This window comes from Mytilus trossulus, chromosome 5 (assembly GCF_036588685.1).
Source record: "Mytilus trossulus isolate FHL-02 chromosome 5, PNRI_Mtr1.1.1.hap1, whole genome shotgun sequence".
Lineage (NCBI taxonomy): Eukaryota > Metazoa > Mollusca > Bivalvia > Mytilida > Mytilidae > Mytilus > Mytilus trossulus.
The window spans coordinates 15,325,288-15,342,625 of NC_086377.1; the positions used below are offsets into that span (position 1 = coordinate 15,325,288).

General features: G+C 32.1%; 1 protein-coding gene across 1 annotated transcript; it reads right to left on the reverse strand.

The window, feature by feature from the left end:
- Positions 1 to 4,233: 4,233 nt before the first annotated feature.
- LOC134719443 (uncharacterized) lies at positions 4,234 to 11,828 on the reverse strand. Its single transcript, XM_063582438.1, has 3 exons — positions 11,578 to 11,828; positions 9,813 to 9,968; positions 4,234 to 5,693 (listed from the first exon to the last, which is right to left on the reverse strand). The coding sequence occupies exons 1-3, from the start codon at positions 11,786 to 11,788 to the stop codon at positions 4,453 to 4,455; spliced, it is 1,608 nt and encodes a 535-aa protein (XP_063438508.1). The 5' UTR covers positions 11,789 to 11,828; the 3' UTR covers positions 4,234 to 4,452.
- Positions 11,829 to 17,338: the final 5,510 nt, after the last annotated feature.

Consider the following 17,338-nt stretch of genomic DNA (forward strand, 5'->3'; position numbering starts at 1 on the left):
ACCCTATAAGTGAATCAATATCAAAGCCAAAATATGCAATCTTTAATCACCCGACAACAGCATCGTAACTATATAAGTCTGTTTACAGGTTTTGTAAGTTTTAGAGGTGAATACTGACATTTTTGTGCTTTGTAAAGAATATTAGCATAAAAGATTAGATGTGAAATACCTGAACGTAAAAGAAGTTTGCATGTGGAGTTATATTTACGAATTATTACCTTATACCGATGATAAAATTTAGTAAACATTTGACTAGTTTGTGATTTCGAAAACCCTGGTGTAATAATTTGTCAGTAATCCATAAATTTCTCTTGTCCAATTTAGTACGTTGTTACATACACGAGCAAATCGTACAACTTTAGAATATAAACACCATAACATGGTGACAAGGGAACGTCACCATCTGCAAATTGATAATTAACGATATGAAATAACAAGAATGCACACACTGAAATGTCTCGCCTTCTTTACTATTCAATGATTTTATGATGATAGTCCTAAATATAAAGCTCTATTACAACTGTCACATAAACTTAGCATACACCAAAATAACTAATCATTGACCAATGAACCACGAAATTGAGGTCAAAGTTAGATGAACCTTTTCAGGAAGACATGTGCAGCTAACAGTTCTTTCATACATTAATTATAGTTGACTTACTGCTAATAGTTTTAAAAAACAACCAAAACTTAAAAATTCAACACTGAGCAATTATGAACCGTAAAAATGAGGTCAAGGTCAAATGAAACCTGCACGACTAATATATAGATCATACTCTATTTCCATACACCAAATATAGTTAACCTATTGCATAAAGTATAAGAAAAAAAAAAGACCAAAAACTCTAAAATTAAACTTTGACTACTGAACCATGAAAATGAGGCAAAGTCAGATGAAACCTGCCGGTTGGTCATGTACACATTACAGTCCTTCCATACACCGAAAATACAAGACCTATTGCTTATTGTATCTGAGATATGGACTTAACCACCAAAACTTAAATTTGTTCACTGATCCATGAAATAAGGTCGAGGTCAAGTGAAAAATGTCTGACGGGCACAAGGACCTTGCAAGGTACTCGCATACCAAATATGGTTATCCTATTACTTATATTAAGAGAGAATTTAACATTACAAAAATTCTTAACTTTTTTTTTCAAGTAGTCACTGTATCGTGAAAATGAGGTCAATGACATTGGACATGTGACTGATAGAAACTTCGTAACATGACGCATATATATACAAAGTATGAAGCATCCAGGTTTACCACCTTCTAAAATACAAAGCTTTTAAGAAGTTAGCAACACCGCAACCGCAGCAGCCATCGCCAGATCAGTATCCTTATGTCGAGCTTTCTGCAACAAATGTTGCAGGCTCGACAAAAATATCATCTCTTTTATCATAGTTTTTTGTATTAGGCTTCCTATTAATGATATAGATATCAAGATCGAGAAAAGGACAGTGGCCATTGTTAAGTTCAACAGGATAAATTTCTTTAGTAGACATACTGAAGTCGTCATTTTTGAGAGCCAATATATCATCCAAATAGATAATTGTTAATTTTTTGTATTAATTGTTGTTTCGATAGGTCTTTGCTAATTTTTTTCATAAATTGCAATACAAAAACCAGGTCCGCGATAAGTGGTGCACAGTTAGCCCCATTTGAATTCCAATAACTTGACGATATACGATTTTAGAAACAGCTGTCTTTACAAAGTGCAACCTTCAGAGATATAAGTCAAAAACTGCAATTTCCCAAAAAACTATATTTTTAGCCATGGTTGGCATGTTGATTGGCAAGCAGGGTCATCGGACACCTTTTTTTAAACTAGATATCCTAATGCTGATTGTCGCCAAATTTGGTTCAATTTGTCTTTAGTTGTTTCAGAAGAATTTTGTAAAAAATCACAAATTTTACGAAAACTTGTTAAATTTGTCTTTAAAGTGTAATAATTCCTGATGCCATCAATTGACTATTTTGGTCATTTGACTTCTTAGCAGATGTTACTTTGCTGAACATTACTACTGTTTGCAGTTTATCTATATCTTTAATAATATTCAAGATAATAAACAGAAACTGCAAGAATTTCTTAATAGTTATCAAATAAATAATACCTTTGCAGGGACATCAACCCAACAACATCTAGTCTGATTGCTCTGACAGTTTCAGGACAAATGAATCTGGAACAGATAAACATATAATCCCAATTTCAGATTTCCTCCAAATGCTTTAGTTTCAGTTCAGAGATATAAGCAAAAACTGCATTTTACCTCTATTTTAAGCCATGACGGCCATCCTGGTTGGCAAGCGGGGGTCAACAGACACATTTTCTAAACACGATACGCTAGTGATAATTGTGGCTAAGTTGGGTTTAATTTGGCCCAGTTGTTTTAGAGGAGATTTTTTTTTGTTTAGAGTTAACGGACGACGACAAAGACGATGACGGACGACAACCAAGACGATGACGGCCGACGGACAACAAACGAATGACGCCACTTGACTCTATGAGAAAGGTGATATCATAAAATAAATATATGTATCTTCTCCCACGCTATACAATATCGAATATGGGTACACCAGGAACTTGCTTTTATAATTTTGGATTCTTGCATTTTGAGGTCTTCCTGTGACCTCATTTTATAGTTTCATTTGTTATTCTCGTGGAATTTTATCTGATGCTTGGTCCGTTTCTGTGTGTGTTACATTTTAGTGTTGTGTCTTTTTTCTCCTCTTATATTTAATGCGTTCTCCCTTAGTTTTAGTTTGTTACCCCGATTTTGTTTTCTGTCCATAGATTTATGAGTTTGAACAGAGGTATACTGCTGTTGCCCTTATTTTTCTATTTTTATAAAGATCAAACAGGATATAACATGTTAAAAGTATTATATATCCAATTTCTGTTCCTTCATCAAATGTGTTTTATTTATTATGTTGAATGTTATTACAAGGTGTAAAACAACGGCTTTATTAAAAAACAACAATAATTAATAAATATAAGAAGATATGTTATGATTGCCAATAAAACAACTCTCAATCAAAGTCACAATTTGTAAAAGTACACATCTTCCTATATCTAATTAAAGGTCACTTAACGGACTTCTGAATTAAATAAAATTATTTCAAATGCATTTATTATGTCTGACAATATTGTTATTTATTCAAAATCTTTTCCATTTATATCAACCAAATTAATGTGCACTTAAAACAATTAACTTCATCTTTAAAAAATCAGTGGTGTCAAGAAGACACTTCAGTTTTTGTTTTACCTTTGATAAGATACAAAACTCGTTTTCAGATTTGTTGTTATTTTAGGTTATGTCACTGACCTTTCACCGTTCATTCAAGAGTTTGACTAAAAATAAATCTGATCTTATTTTCAAGGAAAAAATCATAAGTTAACTTCCTTGAGATATTTCCTTGAAATTGTTAGTTTTCCCTACAATAGTCTTTGTATACACAAATCGAAGAGAAATTTATAATTAGAGTGTAAGCAACATTTGTTTTACGTCATATGCTCCTTTTATGGATTCTCCATCATTTGATGCTTTAACGAATCAGTGTGAAAGCCGGGGAATTTTTAATACACAGAAAAGGTTCATACTTTAATTTCTTGATTTTTCACGTAGGCAATTATAATTAATTAGGTAACTATGAGAAGCATTGACTACTGCGCTGATAATACACACAGGGACTAATTAGCCACCAGCAGTGCCAAATACCCATTTCTTATAAAGGAAATATAACTCCACATTATAAATGTCATGCTAACGTTGAGTTAGAACCTCTAATAAATCGAACGGAAGTTCCCCTATAGTATAATATTTATCAGATGTGAAATGATTGCAAATGGGACAACTATCTGTAAGAGTTAGAATAATGCAAATATGAGAACTTAAAGGCACCTGCACAGCCTTCAACAATGAGACAAATCAATGCCGGATCGTTATACGGATTTCGTAATCTACTTTCTTTTTTTCATATTTTATTTGTAGTATTACATTAGACCGTACAGTGACTCTCGAATCTGAGAAATATTTCAAATAATATTCAAGCGGGATCTAAACTATTTTTCAAAATCTCTGACTTTTCAAAAATAAGGTATATCGGTCTAAATACAAACATGACAAACATACTTTAATTATAAAGAAAGATGTTATATTTAGTTTTAGATCAAAACAAACAAACAACACAAAACTTATGTGCTAGGACATCCAAACAGAATAAACCAAGGGTTTCAACCGGATAAGTGACGGGACATTATTGGCAAATATATACCATACTATGTAGTATAGGTATAAATTATACATGTTCGTTCAGCCAAGCATTGTATGCCTAACATACTATGCTGTTGTTTTAAGTGCATTCATATTTTAATAAAATTCAATGCTAAGTAAGAAGAGTTGCAATTGTTTAAGTTTATTTATATCCTTCAAGTATGTATATCGTTTTTATTACAGTTGTTTTGTAAAAAGTTTGATGGCGCGGCTAAGAAATTTTCTTCCGACGTTCTTAATTGACTTCAACAGTTCAGTAAAAATGTTTGGTGATTTGTTTTCAATATCATCGCGTACTTGTTGTCGTAAAGAATGTTCATCAATATGTCCTCGTCGTCTATAACACCTAGAGAATCCTTTCTTAATTTCGTTTTGTTTTTCTTTGATTTCGTAATTGGCTTTTTCTAAATCGGAGAGCATCAAGAGTCGTTTACGTTCTTCTCGTTGTAGCTGCTGACTAAGGCGAACTTCACTTTTGCGAAGTTCTGCGATTTTCAAAGTTAATTGTCGTTTCTTTTCCTCGCCCATCTCTCCTTTGCTAATCTCCTTTTGTTGCTGAAGTCGTACCATTTTCATCTGTAAAATCTTCTTTTCCTCCTCAGAATGATCTTTTTCGAATCGCATTTTCGTCATGGTATCTTCTAGTTTGGACTTTTCACCTGTCAGAGCATGAATGTCCTGTTCAAATTCTGAAGACATATGGTTCAGGGACAATTCCATCTCTTTCCGTTGCATACTTTGCGTTACTATTTCTTCTGCAGCAGCATACATCTCATTAGTATAACAATTTCCGCCATTTTCGGCAACCATGGCGTCGATTTTTGTTATAAGGTCATCCACTTTTCTCCCTTTCTCAGATTCATTTGCAAGGTTATTTACACAAATATATCTATTCTCACATTTGCTTACGATCTCTTTTAGTGTAGATGGAGCAGTTTCTAGAAACTCTTCAATTGTCCTCTGTTCTTGTTTCAAACGATCTTCACGAGTAAAGACTATCATCATATATCTGATGATTTCATGGCCAAAATGCTGTATAAAATGTTCGACTGTATCCTGTTCCTCTTTAGTATACCGTCCAATTGCGATGACGAGAAGAACAGCGTGAGGACCAGGTGACGTCATACCAACACATTTGCTTATCTCATTTTTGATTTCATCATTTAAATGTTTTGTATCAAATAATCCAGGTGTGTCAACGACTAATAGAAGTCTATTACCGCGATAACATTCTCCCCTGCTACAGTTGGCAGTCACCGATGTTCCCGAGACCATTGCTATAAACTTGTTTCCCCCTAGAATTGTATTACCAGTAGCACTCTTTCCACTTCCGGTGCGACCTAATAACACTATTCTTACTTCTCCGCCGCCTTTAACATAATCTGCTTCTATGTCATTCTGACTCATGGATCTGCTCGCTAAAGGTAAATCAAAGAAAATTATAACATACATGTATACGACAAAAACATTATGAAAGGGAAAACAATACAAACAACAATTTTAAGCAGATGAGAAGTATTAGGAAAATGAATGCCATCGCATGGTATAAAATACTATACAACAAAATAACTGGATATTGTTTTAACTTCATTAAAAAAATATAAGAATAAATTATTGATTTATTCTACATACTACTTATTTAATTGTTATGTATTTACAACTGGTTTATTTTAATTCATTTATTGAATGGATGAATACATAATATAAAAAAAGACCAGCAATAGACAAGGGTTGTCTTCAGATGATGATTCTTTGCAAGCTGCTCTTAATTCGGCACAAGTATACTGTAAACTAACTTATTTCGCGAGTAGAAAAATAACGCGAATATAAATCGTCGAGAAAATGTAAAGCTTGGATCTTTCATTATTAAACTACATCAAGTAAATTACAAAATTGCGAAATTAAATTGGCGCGAAGTGGAAAAGAAAGGCTACAACGCGAAATAAAGTATCCGCGAAAATAAGTTGGTTTACAGTAACCAATGTTATTTCAACTGATCGGACGGAGCTTACGTAATAATTTGCATAGGAACAGTCTATTTGAAGATGTTTTTGATAGGGATGATTGTCATTATAAATACCATTTATATCTTATCACCTATCAGTGTCATTAAACTAATATACAAAAGAACTGAATGTGAGTTATTGGACGAATAACTGGACACTTCATTTATGAATTTATCCCAAAATACCTGTTAATAAATGGACTGATCTTTGATGAGCGAACCGGTTAAATCCCGCCCATTCAAGTAAAATAAATCAAGTAATACTATGTATATATCGCTTATTATTACTTTTATACTGTAGTTTACCTATGACACAATGAAATACAAAAAACAAAAATTACTAAAACAAACGGAAAACCCAGTTTGAGCTGTTTCTTTATTCTACACTGATGGAAAAAGAATATACATCATATGACTCAGGTATATGAAGATCATCACTATTAATTTAAATGTAATTAGATTAAATTAGAGGCTCTGAAGAGCCTGTGTCGCTCACCTTGGTTTATGAGAATAATTAACAAAAAAAGCAGATGGATTCATGACAAAATTGTGTTTTGGTGATGGTGATGTGTTTGTACATCTTACTTTAATGAAAATTCTTGCTGCTTACAATTATCTCTATCTATAATGAACTTGGCCCAGTAATTTAAGTGGAAAATGTTAGTAAAAATTTCCAAATTTTATGAAAATGGTTATAAAAATTGACTATAAAGGACAATAACTCCTTAGGGGGTCAATTGACCATTTCAGTCATATTGACTTATTTGTATATCTTACTTTTCTGAGCATTATTGTTGTTTACAGGTTATCTCTATCTATAATATTATTCAAGATAATAACCAAAAACAGCAAAATTTCCTTAAAATTACCAATCTAGGAGAAGCAACCCAACAACAGGTTGTCCAATTCATACTAAACTTCGAATTATACACAATAAACTTAAATTAAAAATCATACAAGACTAACAAAACCAGACTTGGGACAGGCGCAAAATTGCGGCGGGGTTAAACATGTATTTTATGATCTCAACCCTCCAACTATACCTCTAGTCAATGTAGAAAAAACCAATACGCGCTGTAAAACTAAATTTAAGAGAAATCCAAGTATGATGTCAGAATATGAAACAAAAGAAAATAAACAAAAAGACAATAAAAAAATAAATAACAACAGACTACTAGCAGTTACTGACATGCTTGCTTCAGACCTCTTTATACTGATTGAAAGATTATGGCTTCATCATATGAATATCAGGCATAATCTCTCTTGTTAGGGGTTTAGTATTATATTTGAAAATTTGATATATAAAACAGGTTATAGATTATCACCCGACAAAAGAAAACAATCCGTTTCACTGATCTTCCACTAGTTTCTTATTATCTTCCGTACTATTACTGTGAGTCCATCGACAATTGATTAGCATTACTAGTATATTGAATGACATTTTTTATTCCGTCCGGGTAGATATTTTCATCAATACATTTATAAATCCATATTGAAGGAGTATTTTCAAAAGCAGCTATGAGGGTTACGTTGATGGGGTTCCAATCCTTGCATATAGAAAACTTACAAAAGACACATCAATGCCAACATATGATGTCAACAGAATATTTCAAGCTCTTACTTGCCAAGGGTAGATTTCTGGTATCGACATATTATTTTAACACGGAATGAAATAAAAAAAAATAAAAAAATGCCAAAAGATATAACCGAAACCAACAAAATACTTTATCTATATTTCTGAATAAGGAGAAAGACGTAAATATGGCATATATATGTCGTGTATATGTTGCGATTTTGTACAGGTTATAACATGTACAAAAATATTCTACATGTTACACTGTATAACTTGTATAAAGCAAAAGTACAAGTAATAACATGTACAAAAGAACCTCGTACATGGTATAACATGTACGAAATATTGGTTAACTCGGTTTTAACTTGTACAAATATTAAGATAAATCTAATTAAAGTAAAATAGACATTTAAATTTATTAATGAATAAAAACAACAATCAATAGACTAGAACGTGTTTTTTTTCTGTAGAGGACGATGATCACAAAGTTTCAGAAATGTATTCTTCATTATTTATGTTGGCATAATGTATTTTCCTGTAATCGTATATTTTATGCAGTCCATTATGGCTTACATCAGTGTTATACTAATTACTTAAAGCATACATTTCCTTTTAAAATGACAATGCATTAGATACTGTAGTAACTAAATTCTTCAATGCCTAAAAAGCTTTTCACACTACTCCTCCCTCTCATTTTATAGCATTCAAAAACTAAATCAATGTCTCATATCATTATGCTTTCTCTTTAAAAGCAAGAGAGAGCTGAAATTGTTTTCATTGGAATATACTTCAGATCATTGCATGAGGCGAATGTCATTTTGAATTTTTTTAAATATATATCCTCTACTTTGAAAGCAGGTATTGGTGGCCTTCGGCATTTTTCTGCTTTATGGTCGGGTTGTTGTTTCCATGGCACATTCTCTATTTCCATTTTCAAATTAATTATAGAGAAATCTATCCTGGGTATCCTCTTATACGTCTATAAGGAGCAACTAGAATGAAAGTGTTTTATTATTGCCTTCAAATTGGACACTCATAATTTCAATTCTTCAGATAAGAATACTGAATAGTGTTTGTTGACTGAATGTGTGGTTTAAAATGCATAAAGAAAGTATTAAAACTTTGCATCTGAGGGGTTTCTGATAGTCATAAATTTATTTATATAAATTTCACTCATTTATTATCTTATCATCAGTTTTCATTTTCCTGCTAAATCTTTGTAGGTTGACAGATGGTTATGAGTTGTCAACAATCAACCTTCAATGTATTGATTTTAAGCAATGATGCACCATTTTATCATTGAACCTTGTCATAACTGATAAAGTGACAACCTTAAGTATATATTTGCTAAGATCATCCTAAGACAGCTTTGAGACTAGGTTAGCGATATGTCCATAGATAGTCATAAAAGGATCATAAGACATGTCATAAGATATATGTTATGACAGGTCTTAGGCATGCTACATCATACCGACCCCTGGGCATTACCTGTATCAGACAACAGTGGCGGATCTAGAAATTTTCATTAGTGGGGGCCCACTGACTGACCTAAGAGGGGGCCCGCTCCAGTCACGCTTCAGTGATTCCCTATATAAGCAACCAATTTTTTTCCCAAAAAAAAGGGGCCCGGGCCCCCTGGTCCCCCCTAAATCCGCCTCTGGACAAAACACACTAACTTGAATGAATAATAAAAAAGTGATGGAAATATTATTGAGAGTAATAACATCTGTTGCTATAGTAGAAACATATCTCTATTTAAAAAAAAAAGTTAAAACCATTTTTAAGCAAGATTTTGTACATGTTTTAACTTGTATTTCTGCATTATACAAGTCATAACATGCACAATATTTTTGTACATGTTATAATCTGTACAAAAGCGCAACTTGTACACGACATATATACATGTAAACGTACATGTAGTAAGGGGTAGTCGTCTGTAAAATGTATACAACTAATTACCTGTTGCATAGCCACGAGGTATGTTTTGTTCTTGACGATTGTATGATTTTTTCACTGGTGTCCTGGATTTTCGAAGTGAATCGGTTTTTGAGATTTCACACATTGCACACTTTGTTGATTCAGAATTGTGAAAGGTACAGTCACTGCAAGTCCAATCTGAAAACATTTAGAAACGACGAAATTTAGTCAGTTCTGTAAAGATTTTGCTACAATTATGAAAATAATTTAACATTATCAATGATCTATGTAAATGAGCTCAAGGTAATATTCATCCTACCAGACAGACACCTTACAATCATACTATACACCAAATACAGCAGACTTTTTAATTGAAGGATCTTCGAAACAGACACAACCATACAAACTTAACATAAACTATTGAAAAGTGAAAATGACAGGACAGACCAACCCTGCCTACTTTTATGGTTTTATTTTCTTTTTGGTTTTGGCATTTCAAGTGCAGCTGAGACAAATACGAGGAGCGATCTGGCCTTGAAGGCATAAAACTTTGCTCAGTGCTCGGAGCTCAAAAATCATGCTCGAAACATGAAATCCAGCAATTTGATTGGTTAATATTCGAGTCTGAGTACAAAAATCATGCTAGAAAGTTTTATGACCGTGAGGCCAGCACGCTAGATGTCTTTTTTTTTATTTGAATTAATCTAGCATAACGGTTTAACATACTGATATAACTATCGCTTCAAAATCTTTATTTGGTTGCTTCTTTGTCAGATTTGTGTGTGTATGTTTGATATTTTGAGCCAGTTGTGCTGCATGTCTGAGATGTATGTTAGACAGATGATGCCTTCTGGCTCCCAATTTTTGTCTCATAAACCAATTGATGACTTCTGAATATGCATGTAACAAGTAAGGAATATGACATTTGTTTTTCATTCTTTCGGTTGACATAGTCTAGTACTATATACTTTTACTATCTGAGAAGTGGACAAAACCAAAAACTTAACATTAGACCAATGATCAATGAAAATGAAATCAAGACCAGAGGGAAGTTGTTAGTCGTCCGTATCTAACTACAAATCTGTCTTGGTACGAAATATGATCATCCTATTATCGCCTGAAGCATCTGAGAATCGGATACAAACTTTTTTCCCTAGATCACTGATTCGTAAAATGAGCTCGAAGAAATGTGAGGCCGATCGGCAAGATATGTAAATCTTCCAAGAATACAATATACCCAGAAACGTTATCTAAATGTTCCTTGACTATGAGTATTTCTCATGACAACTTGTGTTCAATAAGTCGCCGAACTACGTTAATGAATTCAAGGACATTGAACTTATGACAGTTGGAAATTTAAACTAGCATAATATAATATACTTTAATATGATAATATCAAGATTTAGTATGATTGCCTAATTATCCAAGACGCACCAAAATAACGATGATGTAAACTTTATCTTGCCGTATACATATAATCATGAATTTCTATGTATAGCAAGGGGTAACGGATTTCTAGTGACCTGTACATCTGCTTAAAGTTTTTACATCTTAACTTGAGTTTATGAATCTTTTCTCTGAAAGAAAAAATGATCGGCCCCATCAGAAATTAGTGCTATATAAAGTAGTACAAAATACTAGAGTGAAATAAAATAAAAACACGATTTTAAAGCAGAGAATGTTCCAACAACAAAAAATATAGGTCCACAAACAAAACAAAAAAAGCAATTAATAATAATTATAATAATAATAATTATAAAGTTAATAATAAATATAATATTTGATAACATAACTGTGTTGAACATACCATTGTCAGTTACAGGATCTGCCGAGGTGTCTTTTAATTCAGATTTCACCGCATCTGTATATGTAAGTTTGGAACTTGCACCATAGTGATCCATACTTGTATACGGAGGATATTTTAATACAGCATTATGCTTTCTAAGACTACAAGCAGAACACATATCATCAGTTTCTTTATTTAACAAAGTACAAACCGAACATTCCCACTCAGACATGTTGTATTGTCTAACTCATTACAAAAAGTATGACGTGACAATGACAGTCTGAAAGAATACATTAAATCAATTAGTAATGCATAACTCATTTATACACTTAACGGTTACTAGAATAGCAATTGGGAATTTTACTTCTATGTATAGCAATACAATTTCCTCATTAAAAGTTTCAATATCAGAAAAGATTTACTTGTATACATTTATATATAAACAGTATGCAATGTCCATCAACTGATCGCATCATTACAAAACATGTTCCATTAAAATTTCTTAATAGATCTATTTTTTCAGGCAGCAAAAATTTTGGATTAATTTGATCAAATGTTTTGAGCAGTGTGAGAAATATATTTCTGTAAAATATCTGTTCACAGCGAATGCATATTCGGATTCAATTATAATTTTACATTTTCTTGATTTTTCTATTGTGACGTCGATGAAAAAGGTGACCATGCCGGATGAATTCACATCAAAGACCACAGCTTTATGCAAATGTTAAAAAGGGGAGATAACAATCATTAGAGAAACCGATTCCACCATAATAACTCGTGTAGTAAGATATTTTTACACTCTAAACAGCTAAATCTTAATCATTAAAAAAACTCGGCAAGCCTTGTACTTAAATATCAAAATTTAACTTGGAGATATCTTATTTCAACCGTTTGTAGAAACTGAATTAGATCGAAATTAATTTCTTCTATTTGTCTGACTCGATAAGACATGTGTCACAGTTTATTATGTTAACTTGCTTAATTAGTATGTGAATGTATTTGATGTTTTATATAATGTTTTGATTTCAGTAGTATTTAGGAATTGCTGACTATATTTTGTCGACATGCTATTATTATTTTTTTTAAGATTATTATTATAATTATAATTATTATCAATATCATCATTATTGTTATAATTATTATTATTATTAGTAGTAGTAGTACCATTAGTGCACGGCATTTTTGTAGCGCACTATGTACTGCAATTACTCTATAGTACCTAACAAGATTTTGTGAGGTAGACGAAATCGACTTTAAAACGATCGTATTGACTTTTGATGACCACAAATAGGCAGATCGGACATATTTTGACTTCATTTGCCTACTACTTAAGTTTGGGATTCATTGTTATTAATATATTCCAATGAGACTGAAAAATGCTTTTTTTGGTTATGATAAATAATAATTTTACCTGCCGTAGCCGTGCGTAAAATGTATTTCGGCATTTCTCTTCAGAAAATGACTTGTTTAATGGAACGAAATGTCTTATTTGTAAACTTTCGCTTTTATCTCCACAATAGGCTTTCAAAAATAATCTTTCAACTTTGTATTCGGAAAATTTGGTGAAAATAGAAGAAGTGTCAATTCTTACCTTTCATACCTTAACTTTCATTGATAAAACAAAATATTGACTCGTCCAGTGGTCAGTTTGTAGGTCATTTTAGTTACCATACACATGCATGCACGTTCTTATTATCAATAGTCATGTATGAAAAGCATACACAAGTTTAAAGGTAAACTAATAACAAGTTGATCCAATCAAATTGCCTACGAATTAATAACAATGACCAGTCCACATCATTAAAAAATAATAGGGGTAAACTGGGTAGGGAGTAAATGTCAGATACTTTACGTTCATTATTTTGCAATAACGAATTAAAATTTGTAAACTCAAAGATTTGCTATAATTCAATAAACATGTGGTTCTTTATTGGTATAGTTTTTTTAATCTTTTATTTGTGTATTTAAGGCTGTAGAAAGTTTGGGCTTCAAAAACCAACATAATTATTGGCTTTATACAGAAAATTTGCCTTTTTAAAACATAGAATAATTCACAAATAATACGTGACAACAAAGAATAATTAATCAATTTTTAAAACACTGCCAAAATAATCATACAGATTGATGCAGTGGTACCGTCATAAATTGCGTTGGGGTGAACAGCGGTACAACAAACGTCGAATTTCCGCACACAATGTTATCACACACTTTAACCAGTTTTATATGTTAAAACAAAATTACACAAGTTTGTACATACACGAAACTACAAAGTTAAAAATACACTTTTTACATATTTCTTTAATTATGCCATCCCTTAAACTTATAGATAACTACGGTTTTCCCAATATACTAAACTGACGGAATAACTTCATTGAAAAACCAATGTCTTCATATATAATATTCATAACGTTGTGTTTTGAATAGTTTTCTGTTTAACATGTTACAAGAGACATATAACTTTTAATCAGTCCGCTGTTTTTCTAGTTTATCTTATAAAAATATCTATTTCATGTGCATGCATAAACATTAAACTGAAACCGTTGTTTCGATCATATCTTGATTTTCATCGAAAAATCATTACTAGTAATTGATCTCTTAAGAACATTTCCCTAATGTAACCTAATTCTCATAAAATCATCCGAACTCCAAGGGAAGTTTAAAATGGAAAGTACTCTGGCAAAATGTTATATTCAGATATAGATCATAGATACATCAAGAGAATGAAAAACAACTCTCACTATATTTCTGAATTGAAACAGGTGCAAAATATAGTGGATTAAACTGTTTTCATAGCTAGCTAAATCTCTCTAATGTTTGACAGTCTTATTAATGAATAAAACAATAGGGTATTAACTAGTACATAGTTTTGGTTGTATGCACTATAATACCACAAAGTTTAAAACACGAATGTGTGTGAACTTTAAAAACGATATTCTTAAAAAAATCGGTCGGAGATATTAAAGCACTAGTTAATTGTTATTAACAAGTGCCGAGTAATTTTATTTTAAAACAGCGTGTGATATCAATTTAAATGACTTTACTTTCTAGATTTAAAAGAAATAAGCTGGATTAATCAGTAGGACACAATTTGCGCACTTAAGACAATGTATGAGTAATCACTATATTTGTCCGTTTAAACAAAAAAAAACAAAAAATTCAAAAATTCAAAAAGGAATGTCCAAAATCAAAAAGCAAAATCAAAAGTTCAAACACAGCAAAACGAACCTTTCCTTCACACTGTATCAGTAAACTTGTATCGACCTACTGACCGATATAAATTTCCATGATTTTTTTTAAAGTTTTGTTTGCGTACGGTCTAAACATTTCGATTTTCTGGTTCAATCCAAGACATTTACATTTTGCCTGTATTTTCACGTCTTCATAGATTAACATAGGTACGACAACTATTACGAATAGTGTTTGCAGGAATAGTTCTGATCTTAACGCATATAGTATATTTCTATGAATACAACTAAAAGATTTCGAAAAAGAGTAGGCTAATGCCGCTACAAGGCAGCACTCGCACCCGCTAAGTGGAAAGGGATTGATATAAATTGCAAAACTTGTTTCCCAATCCACTCTAAATAAATTTGTTGAAACTAAATTAATATGTTTAAACTAACTAAAGGAAAATGGTAGTGAGGTCTAGTTTTTCTAAACTGATTTTTTGTGTACTTTCGTTACAGGTTAATTTGTTAATTTCCTTTAGACATTTCTAAATCTGTCTGAAAACCTTCTAAACAATATGTGCCTACTAATAGTTATGATCATCGTAACCCAAATTTTAACTATTATGACAAATTAAATTTGCACTCGCCATTTGTTTCTGTTTCAACAGAATGATTGTTGGGTTCATTTAATGAAAATTAAAGAAGAAAAAAACCCACTTTAATTGTGTGTGTCCGAAACGAATTTGTCATATAGCTCTTCAACGGTTTCAGTACCTATACATTTTCGGGTTTCAAATGTTTTGCTTTGAGCGTCCCTGACGAAGGTAAATCCAGAAAAGCGCATTGTCGCTTTCAATTTTTTACATCTTCTTCTTATTCCATATACAGTTCATACCATCATCTGGTGTATTATCGAACTGATGCGTGGTGCAGACAAACCAATATTTACAGTGCCGTTACAAAAAAGTATGTACAGTTAAAAATTGAGCACAGTCCTTAATACATCTTGGTCTTCCGCAACTCATACTTGAATGTGTCAATTAAGTTGCAGGCTACAGTAGTTGGTGGCATACTGTTCCATAATCTGATGGCGTCTGGGAAGAACGAGTACTGGTATAGCTGCGTTCTTGCGAATGGAACAAGGAATCGTTGGTTGTGTCCTATTAGTGTTGCTGCTGTTGGGATTAAGAAAGATTTTGGCATTGCAACCAGGTGGTTAACTATGCGGTACATCATTATGACTTTATTCGTAGCTCTACACTCCTGTAGGGTTATTAAGAAACCTAGGTTTCAACTCCCTCAGACTAAGTTAAATTTCGACGAATTTGGCTATTTATTTTTGGTCTTTTTGTCATATAGCTTTTCAACGGTGTCGGTACTTCTTCGGATATCAAATATTCGGCTTTGAGCGTTCCTGATGAAAGTAAATACAGAAAAGCGCTTTGGACGCAAAGAATTATTAAACGTGTTGTTTTCACTTTTTTATTTCTGAATTTAATTTTATCATAATTAATATGAGCACACAAACAAAATTATCTCAGATTCTAGGTGTACAATAAGCTTTGGATGGAGTAAGATTTCACATCCGATTTTTTTTTTTTAAATGCTTTGGTATCGATGATTTTACATTGTAATGTGATCTGAAGAGTTTTGTCATTTTGTATCAAATTTTCTGTTACTTTGTAGTCACAGGTGCACATCTAAGCCATTTTATTTAATCAAGATACGAAAAAAACAATGTACACATTACCCGCATAATAAAAAGTAAAATCACAAAAATACTTAACTTAGAGGAAAATCAATTCGGAAAGTCCATAATCACATGGCAAATTCAAATAACAAAACGCATCAAAAACAAATGGAGAAGAACTGTCATATTCCTGACTTGGTACAGGCTATTTTCAAATGTATAAAATGGTGGATTAAAGTGTTTTGTAATACTAAATAAGTAATTATACTTTTTTTTAAATTACACCATATTCTGTTTCAAATTCTAATAGTTATGCTATATTTATTGGTATCTGTGTTTCAAACGCTAAGATTCATTTTTCATAGAATTATTTGAAGGCTACCCGAGTGGAAATGGAAATCCCAAAATGAAGGGTAGCTAATAAAATGAAAACAAAACGTGGAAAAGACAACGCTCGTTTATTTAACACGAACTGAGCTTTAACTCTTAAAACATAGTTTTCCCAAAAGAGGCTATGTCAGTAAACATTCTACAGTGTATGTACTTGTACAAAAACAGACAAACAAGTAGTATTAAATCGATAGGACATGATATCAAACAAGAAAATCAGGTGCGTCAACAAGGAAAGCTGACTGGTTCATATTTGCATATACATATGTTGACCTATAATGGTTTACTTTTATAAATTGTTATTTCGATGGAGAGTTGTCTCGTTGGAACTCACGCCACATATTCCTACAACTACACTAGGTATTGGGTTCATGTACATGATGTTGATCAAATCATGCATGTGTATGCGTAAATCTTCCGTGCAATTGGTTTGATGTTGTCGGATAAAGGCAAAAAGAGTTGGTAATGTTCAAAATTTATACATGCTTACTTTTGCATTTAACATTGGCATTTAAAACTATGTTTAGTGGGA

Bases quoted from the DNA above. Each gene is read 5' to 3' on its own strand.
- LOC134719443 (XM_063582438.1), bottom strand. From the start codon at position 11,788: ATGTCTGAGTGGGAATGTTCGGTTTGTACTTTGTTAAATAAAGAAACT. The intron at 9,969-11,577 runs GTATGTTCAACA...AAATGTTTTCAG, and splicing joins AGATCCTGTAACTGACAATG to ATTGGACTTGCAGTGACTGT. The intron at 5,694-9,812 runs GTAATTAGTTGT...ATTTACCTTTAG, and splicing joins ACCTCGTGGCTATGCAACAG to CGAGCAGATCCATGAGTCAG.